The 17,020-nt window shown below is 31.0% G+C and overlaps 2 protein-coding genes across 2 annotated transcripts in view; both read right to left on the bottom strand.

Moving 5' to 3' along the window:
• The window catches only part of LOC130448957 (homologous-pairing protein 2 homolog), a 76,661-nt gene extending 68,166 nt beyond the window's left edge, over positions 1–8,495 (bottom strand). The window contains exon 1 of the mRNA XM_056786573.1: positions 8,244–8,495. The gene's annotated coding sequence lies outside the window, so the exon portion shown is untranslated. The remainder of the gene's footprint in view (positions 1–8,243) is intronic.
• LOC130448958 (transmembrane protein 14C) lies at positions 1,784–8,144 on the bottom strand. Its single transcript, XM_056786577.1, has 2 exons — positions 7,948–8,144; positions 1,784–2,439 (listed from the first exon to the last, which is right to left on the bottom strand). The coding sequence occupies exons 1-2, from the start codon at positions 8,015–8,017 to the stop codon at positions 2,186–2,188; spliced, it is 324 nt and encodes a 107-aa protein (XP_056642555.1). The 5' UTR covers positions 8,018–8,144; the 3' UTR covers positions 1,784–2,185.
• Positions 8,496–17,020: the final 8,525 nt, after the last annotated feature.

Raw genomic sequence — 17,020 nt, 5'->3', positions numbered from 1 at the left:
CACTACATAATATTTGATAAATGCATGATCATATAGTCGCAAGTCAAGTCACAAGGGAAACAAGGATAATTTACAAGCATTGTTGCATTTTTCTGTAAACCTTATTGATGTGATTGAGAACACAGATCTATGAATCTAAATAAGGATTTTCCAAATCAGACATCTACTTTTATTTGAAACCAAGCTGGTATAACCTGTTTATGTTTAAAATGATATCCACAATCTATACTTTTTCACCAAATATAATACGTAAATCCAAATAATCCATTTATTCAAGAAACTTGGGATTATATTTACAGAAATGTCTACTTATTTTTAAATTACAGGGCGGAATAAATACACATTACTATTATCAGGGTGTCTAGACCTGACGTGCATCTCAATTCCCGCAGTTTTCCCGCTTTTTCCTGGCAACTTTTTCTAATTTTCCCGATATTAGTAAACCAATTTTTAGTAATATTCAATAAACAATAGCATTCAATACAAAAAAAATAATTATCGCTTTTTTATTGTTTTTTCATAAAGAATGATACATATTAGTTACTCATAACAAAATATAAATGAAATTTATTATTGAATTAATGACTACTTATATTAATAGCGAATCACAATATGTTCATTTATTTATTCTTTTCTAAATTTTTGATTTGGTCATTTAAAGCTGATGTTTGTTCTAACAAGTTCTTTCATTTTGCTTTCAATTCTTTAACTTCTTCTGCTTTTCTTTTTCTTTCATTAGACTCCTTTTGTTTTTGTGCATCTTCATTTTATTTATTCTGACAGAACTCCACATATCTACTATGCGCCATTCGCACGTTCAACATCATTTTAGATGTGATAGATACGTGTTTGATGCCCCCTGCTGCAGTAACTGCATCATAAATGATTTACAACGATTGCCTCTTTGTTTACGGAAAATCCGCGCTCAACTGCTGCATTTCCATGAGATAAAATGAAAATTATTTCTAGAAAATTAATCAAGTTCGGGCAGGTCAAACCGGAATCTTCTATCAATTCTATCCAAAATTTATCAAGCCTTTTTACACTTCGATTATATATCTTCATGGATTGAATGGTGTTAGAAAATTGTAGAATATCTCGATACTCTTTTTTTATTTTGTCAGCCGTCGAGCCAGAAATCAACTTGTTCGTGTCAACCAGAACAGCCAAGCAAGAGTCAAGTCGCTGTAGAGCTACGTTGGATTGATGTGCGATTAAATTTGGATTCACACAAGTTATGTACTTTGTAAGTTTATACAATAGAGGTGATCGTTCTTGAATTTTTTTAATAATTTTAACGAAACAATTCTTACAATCAATCATGAATTTAGTCAATAATTCACCAGAGGGCTTGATTTTAGCATTCTTCAATGCGCTCTTAGTTGAAAATCCTATATCAATTTTGCTAGCAGGAAGCAAATTATGTATTGAAACTACAACTTTCTGTGCATTTCTCCGAAAATTCCCGATCTCGAAAAAAAATCCCGTTGTTTTCCCGTCTTTTCCCGCTGCCAAAAAATTCTCGCTTTTTTCCCGCTATTTCCCGATGGCTGTATTATATTCAGAGCCAGTGAGAGTAGAGATTTCTTGACATATCACGGCATCTAATAAATAGAAAAGTTGCTAAGTTCATAATAAAATTCATATTATTAAAAGATAATATCATTCAATAACTGAAATTAAAAAAGCAAATTAGAAAAATAGATAAATTTAATCAAATCCCATTGTCAGAATTTCTGATCAGTTCTGCATCTAATAAAATAATACAATTAAATAAACAAGCTTCAAACTGGAAAATACTATATTACCAAAATCAAAGTTACAATACAATATTTAGTACAAATTTCGCCATAAATTGTAAATAAGTTTGATAATATATACGTCTTTAATCTGAATAGTTTTGACAAAATGTGTCAATTTAAATGAAAATAGAATTCGTAACCTAAATAATAAATATTTTATTTATATTTTGTTTACTGATTTATGGTGTGAATCTTAACATGAAAATTCAAAAAAGTCTTGCTTGATGCTTACATGTAATAAAATATAATAATTCAAATTTATCTTTACTTAGCACTACCAACAATAGTATATATATATATATATATATATATATATATATATATATATATATATATATATAACAATGTATAAGATTAATGAATATTTAAAACAATATCTGCATTTAGTTCCGACGAGGTCCTGTGAGTCCACTGGCTCTACCAGCTATTCTAAGAATCATAGCCACAGACAATAAACAGACAGCACCTGCCGGCATAATTTTACCCGAATTATAATACCTATAACCCATTACTCCAGCCAGAATTGAAGTAGTTGCCAACTGAAATGTATAGTTTGAAGGATCTCTACTTGTTTCAAAAGCTCCATAAGCTAGAGCTCCCCCAAAAATCAGACCAGCTGCTAAAGAAGGAACAGAACCTACAAATAAAGATATAATCTTTTAACTTCTTTTTCCAAAATACAAAGATTTCATTGAAATTTACTGCATTAAGTATGTAAAAATATAAGCCGTAGAGTGAGGCCTGTAAGACCTGTAAGAAATTATTAATATAAAGGGGAGTTTACACAGTGCCAGTTGCTGGGCTGATCAGTAAACAGTAGCTGTACTTGGCGAGTGGGGACCAAAATATGCAGTTGTTCACCCGTTTACACCTAGTTAAGTAGCTGTACGGTATCAAAATTCTGCGAGGAAGTGAGCTTGCGGGTCACAAACAAAATATGTCGAAAGTAAAAATTGCGATACGCAAGGTAATACAATCTTTTTCCTTAATTATGTGCGATGAGTTGATTAAAGAAATGGAAAGTGATCTGAAAAGAAAAAGAAAAAGACGGATTTGGGTCAGAAATTGGTTGCAAAATAAATCCTCAGGAGCTACAAGCATGATTATGAAAGAGCTATATTATCAGGACCCTCGTGAATATCAAGCTGTTATGCGATTGACGCCTTCACAGTTCGAAATTCTTTTAAATTTAATTGCTACAGGTATTCAACGCAGTGACACATTTATGCGTAAAGCTATCCCAGCTAGAGTGAAACTAGAAATAACCTTGACTTTTCTGGCCATTTTATAGAAGGCTTATAAATGTCGTCTGTACCACTACCACTTTTCTTACTTTTCTCCATTTTTATGAGTTCTTGGTTATATGTTGAACGCAAATTTTTAATTTTTTTAGTTACATCTTTCTTAGTGAATCCTGGGATATTCATTTCTTTAGCAATATGCTGTAACGAAGTTCTCCGTGCATCTCTATTTTTATATTCCGAATCGAACAAATTCCATAAATTTTCTTGGTCTCGATACAGGTTAACGAATTTCACGTTTTCTTGGCCGCTCCAACGTTCCGCCATTTTAAGAAGTTCGGCGAGCGCGCCGTCGCGTCTACTGTCTAGCAAGGTACTGTACTCGCCGTTCAAATTAAACGAATAGGATGCGAGCTACTGGCTTAATGTCTCGTGGGGGAAGGCAAGTGGCTAGTTAAATCAAAAAATCTTGGAGTTACTCGCATTCAGTAGCTGCCCATCCTTGAAGAGACAGTAGCTCGGCGGATCCATTTAAACGGTAACAATAGCTGGCATACAGTTACTTGCCGTCTCAACTGACCCGTTAGCTCGCACCGTGTAAACTGGCCTTAATGCTAACCAGATTAAAATTTCTGGAATCTCACATGTATTGCCTAACGATGCTTCAATAACCAAGTTATATAAGTTATATAAGTCAAGACAGTAGAGATTATTACAAGATGTACAAAAAAATGAAACATACCAAAACTATACTAAGTTGGAATTTTTGGAATCATTGGTGAGAATCATGTTTACACTACCATTACACCAACTTTCACAACTACACCTTCAGACACGTCATTTTCAGTCCACATTCAGTCTCGGAAGACGATAACTTGGTTATCAAAACGCGCGTATGATAGTGAAAGTGTGAGTGTAGTGGTAGTGTAAACAGTGTGTTTGGTACTAAATCTTTAGTAATTTAAGTTTAAAAAAAATCTGACGAACATTACGTGGATTTAATTACTCCTTATAAAAACTCAAAAATCTTATCATATCAAATTCTTCTTCTATCCAGATTTTATAAGTAAGGAGAATATTGATTAATTAAAAATAATTTGGAATAATCTTAATTATTCTAATTATTTAGTTGAATTAATTTTAATTCATGTTTTATTTAACATTAATAATGTTTCACATAATATTAGTTCTAATTCTTGTGAAAATGCTCCTAACGAGAAGCTAAATGATAAAAACTGGAATAAATTGAAAATCAAATAGAATATCAACCTCCGAGCTCAGGATATTTCAATGAAAATATATAAACTACTTCAAATTCTTACTTCTTAGACACTTTCACATGTTTTCGTTAGTAACTCGTCTTGATTTTAGGTTTCTTTTAATAAAAACGAGTTCTAAAATAGGTGAAAATATTGTGTTGTGCCACATCTCTTTAATCTCAATTACGAGATCCACATATTTGGTCAGTTTCTCCTCGTGTTTGTTGAAAACGTTATGAGTGTTCGGTATAGTTACATCGACAAGAAGGATTGAATTGACTCTTCTATCAACCACTACGATACCAGGTTTGTTATTCGTCACCTGTCTATCGGTAATAATGGACCTATCGTAGTAGAGTCTAAAATTGTCATTTTCGAGCACCTTCTGCCGCTGGTACTTGTAATACGGTGTATACGTATTGAGAAGACCGAACTTGTTGACCAGTTTCTGGTGGATAATGTTGCACACTTGGTTATGCCGATGTACACAGTCGGTATTAGGTAACACTGATATTTGTTGGAACTTTCTGCATTTGTCAGATTGAGTGTTCGGATCTTTAATAATATTTTTCTTGTAGTTATTCGTATTAATAACTTGATCCTGGAGAGTCATCATGAAGCCTTCGGTCGCTGGAAAGAGATTGACGCTAGTAAGCCATCTGTTTGAAGCTTCTTTGTCAATATGTGGTTGGTTGAGGTCATGATGATGTATACCGGGTAGTGCCTGTCGTGACCACTGTTCCAGCTTCTCGGTGTCCAATACTATATTTAAGTCAGATTCTAGCATGCGAAGTTGAAGAGTGAATAATCCTTATGCGCTTTGGATATAATCCGGTGCAGAGTTGAGATTTACGATTAAGTACGAAAGAATTCACGTAGTATCATTACCTATCGAGAGTGCAGGTTAAGAAGGTCAATCCAGCCTCTTCCACCCTCCTTTCGGTGTAATGTAATACCCTTTCTCTGGGTATTGAGTACGGTACTCTTGCATCCAGTATGGATTTTCTGTAGCCCAGTACCGATAAGTTTGATGATTGACATGATCGTTTAGTAAAAATCCGAGAAAAGAACCTTTTTCAAAAACATCAGATCTGTTATTTTGTTCCATCAAAATTTCACAAAACTCAATTCTTCTACCAAAATCATCTTCCATAAACTCTTGTACTAAACTTACTTTGTAAGGATGCCACTTTTCCTTCTTAACTTTCTAAAAACTGTTGAATGTCTATGTCATTATCTAATGCTACTTGCCATGAACTGGTATGGGGATTATCTTGAAAGGCAAACAGAATATCTAGTTGTTTATTTTCTGATATTGGTTTTCTACTATATTTAGAGTTATTATCAACGTACATACTTCTTTCTGCATACGTGCTTTATTTCCACAACCAATCATTATTAGAATTTCAATTCTTTGCGTTTTTTTATTAATGGTTTTATGAAACAAAGTTATTCCTGATAAAAAGTTCTGCATGGTTCAAAAATTAAAATGCAACCATCAGATATCATTTTTTAAGCATTATACGAGGTTTGCCAAAAAATTTGAATTTTATGCAAGAGTAAAGTATCTTTGTTTTTCATAATTCAGAAAAATGTTACACAGTAAAGTAATTTTGAATTAAAAGTTCAAAAAGCATATTCAAATATGCAATTACAGCCATTTATTATGAAATTTCAGGTTTTGTGATTATTTACTAATCATCCTGTATTAATTATTCTGGCTGCATACAATTCATCTCTCTCACCTGTAAAAATATGATAACCTTTCTATTGATTAGTTTTTGAACAACCTTTCAATCTTCATACATAATGAATGCATAATAATTATTTATTGTAGAAATTGAAAAATCGATACAAAAAATATTTATCAAACAGAAACAAACATAATTAAATTTTAATTCAACGTCCTACAGCTTCGGTATATCCATCTTCTCTTTGTAAACATTTGATTATTGTTTTGTCATACTCTTGTATTACTTTCCATATCATATTTGGAGAAATTTTTTGGCATTCTTTGAAATAATCCTCTCCAAATGGTCTACATCAACAAATGGTCCTTGCTGATGAACCTGCTGTTTCACCCCATAAAAAATTCAAGGGGAGTTAAATCAGCACACCTAGGAGGCCAACAAATATCTGAATACCTGTGAATCATCTTCCCATTAAAAATATTTTCAAGGAGTATTCTATCTAATGTTTAATCACTTAATTGATTATCTAATAATTGACATTTAAGAAATGTCGAAAAATAAAGGTCCAGCTAATTTATTTTTGTACACACCATACCATATATTCGTTTTAAAAGAATGTTTGTTCGGAGTTTCTATTACAAAGTTTGGATTACTGTTAGACCACCAGCGACAATTATATGATGAGACGGTTCCGTTTGAAGGAAATGTTGCATCATCAGAACATATTATAGTTGTGAAAAACGGGTCTTCATCCAACTTTCCTTGGATCAGAGCGCAGAATTCATAATGAATATCGTAATCCCTTGGTAGTAACATGTGTACAACGGTTTGTATACATGATATTTATCACCTTTCAAAATATTTGCCACTGTATCTTTACTCACTGAAGTAGTTTGGAATGCAGAGGCCCTTTTTCTTAATGACATTTTTGGATCTTCTACGACAGATAGCATCACTCCAAATTCAGTGTCTTCATTCATAGTCTGATTTCTGCGTTTATTTTTAAATGTATTTTTTATTTTTCCCCTAGTCTTAAATTTATTTAAAATTTTTGTAACTGTTGAATGTCTAATGTTTCTATGCAGATGTCTATTATTAAAAATATTTGCGGCCCCTCTGTGTGGTTTGTAATTTTCTCCAACAATTACTTAACACAAGTTCTATGTTTTCTTCACGATTGAGTAAATTTGCCATTTTTATTATAATGTTATAAACAACAACTCACTCTGACATTCACTGTCCTCACTGTTAAATTTTATCCCGCCAGAATAATTAATACAGATGATTAGTAAATAATCACAAAACCTGAAATTTCATAATAAATGGCTGTAATTGCATATTTGAACATAACTTTTAATTCAGAACAACTTTACTTTGAAACATTTTTCTGAATTGTTCAAAAAAAAAGAAACTTTACTCTTCCGCAAAATTGAAATTTTTTGACAAACCTTGTATACTGCGTTGAAAGATATATATATATATATATATATATATATATATATATATATATATATATATATATATATTTATATTTATATATATATATATATATATACATAACTTTTTGTTGTGCTCTTAGGTTGACTGAGAAAAAACAGTGAGAAAGAGAGGTATTACAAAAGTAACTGTAATTATTCTGAAATGGGGCAGACTAAGCTATCTGTTATCATTTAGTTTAAGGAGCAACTATGTCATTTGAAATTACTTTTGGCATCTAAAGATGACAGCTGTTATCAAAATGCATGTCAGACAATATAATTGTAAGAGTGGTGTTGTATTATAAGTAAGGTAATGCAAATTTTCAAAGTAATATTAGTAAAACAATGACACATGACACCTCATTCTATCAGGCATTTTGATAAAATTTCTAGTGAAGTCTAACACTCTTAGCTCTACGCAACTATGAGAAACCAGTTTATTTGTAAAAATATAGCTAATGAAATCCTGCACTCACCTGCTTTATAATATCCAAAAACACCGCCAGCAGAAACTAATCCGGCATATAAAAATCCAGGAATATCCATTTTGTTATTACTTGAAATAGATTATGAATACGTAATGTGTAATTGTTGAAAGAAATCGAGACTATACTCAGTTTAAAGCACTTATCACTACCACTTTCGGGTTTGACACAAGCAAAGAATGACTTCTGTCAAGTTTATTTTGACTAAGTTTGAAAACATCACAATTTTTCCTGTTTTAAACCTGTCTTAAATGAAATGAACATAATAATTTATAATGTGTACTCACCAAATTAACTCCTGCCTCTCTTCTCAAAATAATACACTCCTAATAAGTGGAAATATTGAATATGTAGATCTGCCAATTTCAATAATTTGTGATTATTATAACTCTAACATGTTAATTATCCCTTGAAAATGCAAATCACAAATCACATTCACTAATATTAGATATTCCCGTATAAAACTACTTTTTTTGGGATAGAAAATAATAGTAAAAGAACAGTTCATAGATAAATTACTAATACAATAATTTTATCTATGTTTTATGTGAACAAGCTCGTTTTGATAAATTCGTAGGAATAATTGATGAAAAGTTCGGGCAAATAGATGTGTCAACTACGGTATTAAGTACCTCACGTTCAGTGTCAATTTTTTTTCTTTTCAACTAAGTCAAACTCGTTGAAAAATGTTTCCCTGTCTATAAGTCAAAATGATTCGGAATCAGACCCGCGAACAAGGACCTCATGATCTGCATGTTCGGAAACTAAACCGGATAACTGGTCATTGTTGTTCGGAAACTGATCAAATTAATCGGATGTAGTCATATGTTGTGACCCTTTCTAGCTCTCACTTATATGCCCCTCCTCTATCTTTAATATTTTCTCTATGGTCAGGATCCGCTATCAACTTATAGGTGATCTACCTTATTAAATCGGGTAGAAGTTTCCAAAAAATCCTATTCTCATTCGCTGTCATATATGTAATACTCGTATAAAGAATAGAATAGTAGGAAAACCTTATGAGGATATCATTTGACAAGGTGGACGCCACCAATTACCCCAATAACAGATGGAGCCAAAATTATTTAAAATATTATATTCAACCCTTAAGCTGTGTTGTGAAATTTCTTATTTTGGGTGACTATAGCAAAGTTGCTTTTATCTCGAATAACTGACATCACTAATGATTATTCTTAAATACGTTTCTGTTGTAAATACTCGTTTTGATTTTGTCAAAAAATGTACTGAGAGATTTACTTTAAACATTACCTGTGTTTTCGATATAAAAAAGAACTTTTTTAACCAATGTAATGTCCATAATATAATCACCATTTTTGTCCATTGTTCATTTTTGTCCTCGTATCTATTAAGGGTAAAGGGTAAGAATATAGTAATGCCATATACCATCTTACGATTGTTAAATAATTTCAATAAAAATGAATTTTAGTTTCAATTTTATTATATATATTGGAAAAAACACAGTTAACAAGAGATAATTTTATTTGCTAGTAAGTAAACGCTGTTATGAACATACATACTTGGTTCAGATAAATAGACCTTTTGCCTGGTTTTATTATACCATTAAAAAACAGATGGTTTTGTAAGCATTTATGGTCTCATTGTAAAATATAATTTCTGAAAGTTGAAGGTAGCAACAAGCTCCTCAAGTACATTTTTCCAGTCGCACATTATGAATGAATTTATCATCCCAACAAATATTGATGTTAGTTATTTATTTCACGATTTACCTAACCATAACTTCCTACAGTGATAATAGAAACAACTTATTAAAAATTATAGAACAAACTAATTATTTTTAAAAAATGTTATGTATAAAAAATCTTGGAGAAGAGCAATTTATATTTTGAACTGTAGTAGTTGGTGTCTTTTTTGTAACGTTATAACTATATTAAATATGACGCCTTGGATATATTTTTTGTATTGCACTTTAATGGGTTATAATTACAAAAATATATGACTCATGCTTGATTTACCTATAAAAGATTTGTGAATAAAATCATTTTGTTAAATTAGTACCAGTAGTAATATAAATATATTTAACTCAACAATGAGCTCAGTTTTAACATTTCTATATTATTTTGTAGTCAATCCAAAAAGTATAAATAGATAATACAATAAATAATATTTTCGATTATTATAACTTTTGGTTCTCCAATGTGAAACCAAGACAGGTCCTGGGTTAGTTGGTACACTTATCGGTAAGGATGAGGCCATTGTATAAATATCTTTACACAATGATAAAACTGACAAAACGATTATACCTAAGTAGGTATATTAGTAGTAGTTGATAGGCAATTTTTTTTCTTTATTAGAAAGAGTTTTTTTTATTTATTGGTCTTATCCAAATTTTCTCATTGATCCGTAACTTTCAATTCAAAGCCAATGAAAATAATATTTATATTAAAATCAGATTATTTGAATATTTTTGGTTCGTATATACTTATTTGTATATTTTTTATTTCTGGTTTTGTTACAATTCTTTTTTGTTTGATTTTAAAAACCGTTATTAAAGATAAGTATGAGAGTGTTTTTTTACCGTTGTTGTGAGCATACCAAGAAATTTCAATGATGTTTTGTTTGTTTTTGAGAACAATACACCAGTATGGAATTATCTTAACACAATTCGGGAAAATTCCGTCATTACGACGATGATATAAGATAAAATTAGGGAAATTCCAAATAAAGGTACTACTAGTCATTATTCCAATTATGCCCGTTATTGAAATGAAATAAATTCAAATTTTTGAACATAAAAAAATACTTTACCATAACCATTACAATAAATATGTATGTTGACATTGATCTTCCTTATTTCAGGTAAAGCTGTTTTGGCAAACTTAAGCCAGAAATCATTACTAAATAAGCTGATCTGCAGCAAACATTTCAGTGAAAATATTAGTCCATCTAAAAGATTGCCTTCTACTGCTGTACCATTCCGCTGCAAAAATGATGAAGGTTCAGAAAGTTAATTGGTTAGGGAAAATTTGGATGAACAAATAATCCAATTGAATGTTTCCTCAGATCCACAAACATATTCAAATAGTGATTTTATTGCCCCGAATCATTTCAGAAACATTAATATGACAGATAGTTCTATCAGTAACCATGAAGATGAAGAGTGGTTGAAAGAGTTACAGAACCTTCCATCTTGTTCTATGGGAATTGGAGGTAGGAAGCAGTCATTGTAAGAAGAAAATGAACGTTTGAGAAAGGAACTAACCAATGCTAGGAAAAAAATAAATAACCTGAATACTCAATTGAGAGCTACAAAAAAAGGATTATGAAAACGCAACTTTCTGCGAACGTTTTGTATGGAAAAGGAACTCTCACGAATTTTAGAAAATCTCTTGTGAATATGCAATTACGACATAAAATGAAATCCCCATGGTTACTATCTGGAAAGAAAACTGCCCTGTCATTATTTTATAAATGACCTAAGACATACAGATATTTGCGACAAAAGGAGTTTATTTTGCCAGCAATATCAACAGTGAAATCATGGTTTTCCAATTTCCGTTCCAAACCTTGATTCAATAAAAAATTTTTATACACCTTACTTTAAAGGCGGATACGATGCTGCCTTACGAGAAGAAATGTATTCTGATATTCGACGAAATGTCTATGAGAGGAATTTTGAATACAACATGAAAACAGATTTAATTGAGGGTTTCAAAGATCTGGGCGAGTTTGGAAGAAAGCCTTTCCCTGCCAGTGAAGCCAGTGAAGTTCTCATGATCTGAAGAATCTATAGCAACTGGAAAATTCCTATTGCCTAATTTGTATCGAATAGTGCAGTGTCATATGCTTCTATATGGTGTATAATTACCAAGGCATTGGAAAAACTTAGTGAGACCAAACTAGACACTATAAGCATAATATGTGATTTATCAACTACCAATCAGAAACTCATAAAGCATTTGGGGGTTAACAAATACCAACCTTATTTTTTTCATAATGAGAAAAAATATTATGTTTTTTTTGATGCTTCCCATCTGTTGAAATGCGTTAGAAACAATTTTTTGAACAATATTTCCATATTTAATGGGCAGTTTATGATTTTGATAAAAGGAGCAAAACAGGAAAGGCCTTATTGAAACTGACAGATAAGCACATCAATCCGAATTCTTTCGAAAAAATGAAGGTTAAATTTGCTGCCCAATTGTTGGGTCACAGTGTTTATTCTGCCATAATGACATCTTTGGAAACTAGTGAAATTATTTCAAGTACAGCTAAAAACACGGCTAACTTTGTTCTAACCATGAACAATTTATTTGATGCCATGAATAGTACACGTTTACATTCAACAAAACCCTGTAATCGTGTTCTGAGAGATACGAATCCAGAAGTGTTAGCAGCTTTAAGCTCAGGATATGATTTATTGGAAAATCTTTACAAAGTTGGAAAAATGGAAAATTTGACCAGGCCTGATAGCTTTGATGGTTTTCTTCTATTAACTCCGTTAAACAATTTGCAAGTGACCAAAAAACTGAAGGTTTCAATTATTTATTCACAGGCAGACTAATTCAAGATACACTTAATAATCAATTTTCTGTTTATCGTCAAAGAGGAGGGTATAACAGAAACCCAACAGTGAAAGCATTTCAATCTGCATTTAAAATAAATATTGTCGCTAATTTAATGAGACCAGCCACCTAGAAGTGCTAATGCAGGCAGTCAACTGGATGATTCTGATAATACAGTGCTTTTCAGATAAAAGTATCCACCTTTAATAACTTTTGTAATACTGGTATTTAGAAAAAATCCAAAAACACGTCAATTTATGTTGGAAGGGGCAAGCATTATGGCTTATTTAAACTTACTGGAAAAGCCACCCCCTCACCCCTAGCAGCATCCCCTTTATTTTTTTAAATTACTTGTCATATTTTTTATGTAAAATTTGGATACTCCTCTTTGAGCTGATTTCAAAAATGTATGATACTTGTAGGTTAAAGTGGTTAGTTCATGAGATAAACAATTTTTCTTTTAAGAGCACAAATTTTACTTATTATTTACTTTCACCTTATTTGCCTGTACTAAAATGGGTTGTACAACAGTTCAAACTTTTTAATCTTTTTAACTGTGCTATTTATTCTACTTAAAAAATCCAAACAACAAAAAACTCTACTTTTTATTAAAGTTTGACATTGTCAACCAGAATTTGTAGTCACTATTGATAGTGTAATTTGATACATTATTTATTTTGTTTCTCTGACATGGTTTACTCTTTGCAAGAAAGAATTGAAATTGTAGGTTTATACTACCAAAATAATAATTGTGCAAGAGCTGCTGCTAGAATATTTAACGAATTACATGACGGAAGACATGCAACTCATAAGTATGTAATTCAACTGATGGAGAAATTTACCACAACAGGGTCTGTTTGCAATAAAGTGCATAAGCGAGAGGGACTCGTAAATAACGAAGCAATCCAAGTGGCAATTTTAGGGCAAGTCAGCTTAGAGGCTCAACAACCCCAATCGTTGTCAACAATAAGTAGAGCGATCGGTATTTCGTCTTCTACAGTTTTCCGAGTTCTACATAAATTCAAGTACCACCCATACAAAGTTAAGTTGGTGCACGAGTTGAATGAAGATGATTTTGATCGTCGTCTAGAGTTTTGCGAATCAATGACGCAAATTATCAATAACAATCCACAATTGTTAAACAATATTTGCTTTTCTGATGAATGCTCATGGTCATTAAATGGCTTAGTAAGTAGGCATAATTGTAGATATTGGGCTGAAAGTGATCCACATATTATGCGTGAATTCCATATACAACATCCCCAAAAGTTAAACGTTTGGTGTGGTATCCTAGGTGACCACATTGTCGGACCTTTCTTCATCAACGGAAATTTAAATGGTGAATCATATCTTGAGTTACTCAGGGAAGGGGTTGACCCACGTATTACAACAATAATAGAAAATGATGATAACCTTTCCGAAGATTTACTGGTATTTCAACAAGACGGAGCTCCCCCACACTATGCTATGCCTATCCGACAATTTTTAAACGAAACATTCCCCGCTCGTTGGATAGGTAGAAGGGGGCAGATGATGGAGTGGCCACCTAGGTCACCGGATTTAACACCCCTAGACTTCTTTTTATGGGGGTATTTAAAAACAAAAGTTTATGCTACCCAACCAGAATCTCTGGATGATTTACGAGAGAGGATAGAAAATGAATGTCGACAATTAAATCCAGCCGTATTAAGCAATGTCAGAGAAGCATTTCAAAATAGATACCATTGTATGGAAGTGAATGGTACTCATTTTGAACACTCATTGTAACTTCATAATAAATAGCACAGTTAAAAAGATTAAAGAGTTTAAACTGCTGTACAACCCATTTTAGTACAGGCAAATAAGGTGAAAGTAAATAATAAGTAAAATTTGTGCTCTTAAAAGAGAAATTGTTTATCTCATAAACTAACCACTTTAACCTACAAGTATTATACATTTTTGAAATCAGCTCAAAGAGGAGTATCCAAATTTTACATAAAAAAATATGACAAGTAATTTAAAAAAATAAAGGGGATGCTGCTGGGGGTGAGGGGTTGGCTTTTCCAGTAAGTTTAAATAAGCCATAATGCTTGCCCCTTCCAACATAAATTGACGTGTTTTTGGATTTTTTCTAAATACCAGTATTACAAAAGTTAATAAAGGTGGATACTTTTATCTGAAAAGCACTGTATATTGCTTTTACCAACAGATGACAATGAAGCACTCGCTCCATTAAATGTTGAAGAAGAACCATCATCCGAACAAACGGATTCATCCACCAATTCAATTTTCAATTTAATTCCTCTTCCGAGGTACATTCAAATGATATTGTGACGTTAGAAAATTGTTCTGTAGTATATTTTGGGGGTTATTTAATTAAAAAATGTTTAGATCGATTCAATTGCAAAGACTGTAAAGTCAGTTTAGAAGCTTCTGATGACATAAACAGTGGACAAAAGCTTCTTATATTCTACAAGAATTATTATTTAAATAATAAGTTTGCATTGAAAACTTTAACATTATTGAAAAATTTCACTATGATAGTACCTAATAACTTCGACAAAAAGATAGGGAAAATTTCATATAATAAAATAATATTAAATTTGAAAAAGAAAATTGTTGGAAAAATAAAAAAAATTCTTCCCGAGTGGTATGCAACAAATGCAATCTGTTGTAGTCATAGGCAATACATTTTCAATTTATTACTGCGAAATCAGATTTTCAAATATTGTAAAACTTTTTCAAGTTCATTAAAAACTTAGACAAACTAAAAAAAAATGATAAATTATCAATAATTCAGTATAACTGAACAACCAATATATTTTGTATGTTTCTTATGGTATATTATGGTGTATTCTTTCTGTTTTCTTTTTGGTAAATCAATGCACAATCTTTTTTATGTCAACGTTTCGGTAGCGCTCATCCAGCTACCGTTATGCAGAATAATAATAAAATAATAATAATAAATAATAATAATAATAAATTATAAAATTGTTGGTCCCTAGCTGACATTAATGAAAAAAATCGAAAACTAGAACATCAATAATATTATATATTATTATATATAATAAGATGGTTTAATACTGATGCAAAAAATTGTCGTACATTTTTCAAGGTCCATTCCCAGTAGATTATATTTTGGATAAAAGGAGAATATTGAAATATTTGTATAAATTGTGGTTTTATTTCCATTATTCAACAAGAAAAAGAATAATGAATAACCAATAATAATCAACGTTTTTATTTATAGTAGGTGTTTCAATAGTAAATGTGATTACTTGACCCAAGAATATCTAAAGATCATTGCGAGTAGATTCTACATGTTGTACTACATTTTTAGGTTTTTACAGTCTTCTTAACGGAGATTCAGGTTGTTTAGTGGATTTTGTCCATTTCTTTCTGTGGTCAAAATTAAGAGCTACTTTGTATATATTTTTTTGATAACACATAGTCCAAATGGGTCGGGTACTAGTTATAAAAAACATAATTTCCAGAAAACAAAAATATTAGAATGTGAATAATGTTCCGAAGCAACACTATCATACTTTTCAACAAACATTTTTTTGAGAATTTGAAAAGTTTTAAAATTACAATAAATTTACTCAATTTACTCAATGTTCTAGCTGTAAAATGCACAAGAAATATAAACAGGACCGTACTACTTGTAGTTTCTGATGATTTTTTCAAACGCTCAGTCTATAATTCTTATAATTTTATATCAACAATTTCATAAAAAGTGTAGTTATTATTGTTACTGTATTTAATATTTCTGTTCGATATTTTCTAATAAATTCAGTTGCTAAAACTTTGAGTGTTTTATTTAGTTATCTAATATGAAGGATGCAATAACCTCAGAGCAAAAATCCGTGATCCTGACGTTTATGCCAAAATCTAACATTTTTTATATACGTTCATTTATTTCAATTTATTCATAATGTACTTCATAACTTCACATTGTATTGAAAATACAAAATTTTAACTCATCCTATTCTATTTATGTTGACATCCGTCTATTTACAATATATCTGAAACTCCAAGCTTTAAGTAATGCCATAAGATGTTTATTGCCCAACCTACCTCTGACCTGTTAGAACATTCATGCTAAAAATTATCATCTAGGTATCTTTAGAATTATAAGCAACAAATAGATTTAGTAAGTTCCGAATATCGTCGACGGCATTTCTTCAAGAAAGGACATATTGCACAATTGAAGAATTCTACAAAGTTATTAATTGAATTATTAGTACTATGTTGTATTATGGTACATTTAGTATATTTCATCTCGTTACGTTTAAAATATTAGTATAGTTAGATCTTTTTACAAGTTATTGTTTTTGATTTTACCAAATATCTTAATACAGCACGAAAGCGGAACAAAATCAAAAATATTTTCCCAGAAAGAAAGGGGAAAATAGATAAATCATATAAATCCTATATGAATGTTTCAAAGATACATTCATTTTATTATTTTATTTCAGTCACCAAAGGAAAGTATATATATATATATATATATATATATATATATATATATATATATATAT

This window comes from Diorhabda sublineata, chromosome 9 (genome assembly GCF_026230105.1).
Source record: "Diorhabda sublineata isolate icDioSubl1.1 chromosome 9, icDioSubl1.1, whole genome shotgun sequence".
NCBI classification, from domain to species: domain Eukaryota; kingdom Metazoa; phylum Arthropoda; class Insecta; order Coleoptera; family Chrysomelidae; genus Diorhabda; species Diorhabda sublineata.
Note: the sequence above shows the minus strand (reverse complement) of the source record. Positions and strands in the feature narration are given on the sequence as shown.

Excerpts from the sequence above, each read along its gene's own strand:
- LOC130448958 (XM_056786577.1), bottom strand. The coding sequence starts at position 8,017 with ATGGATATTCCTGGATTTTTATATGCCGGATTAGTTTCTGCTGGCGGT. Across the intron at positions 2,440-7,947 it reads TTTTGGATATTATAAAGCAG|GTTCTGTTCCTTCTTTAGCA; the intron begins GTGAGTGCAGGA and ends CTTTATTTGTAG.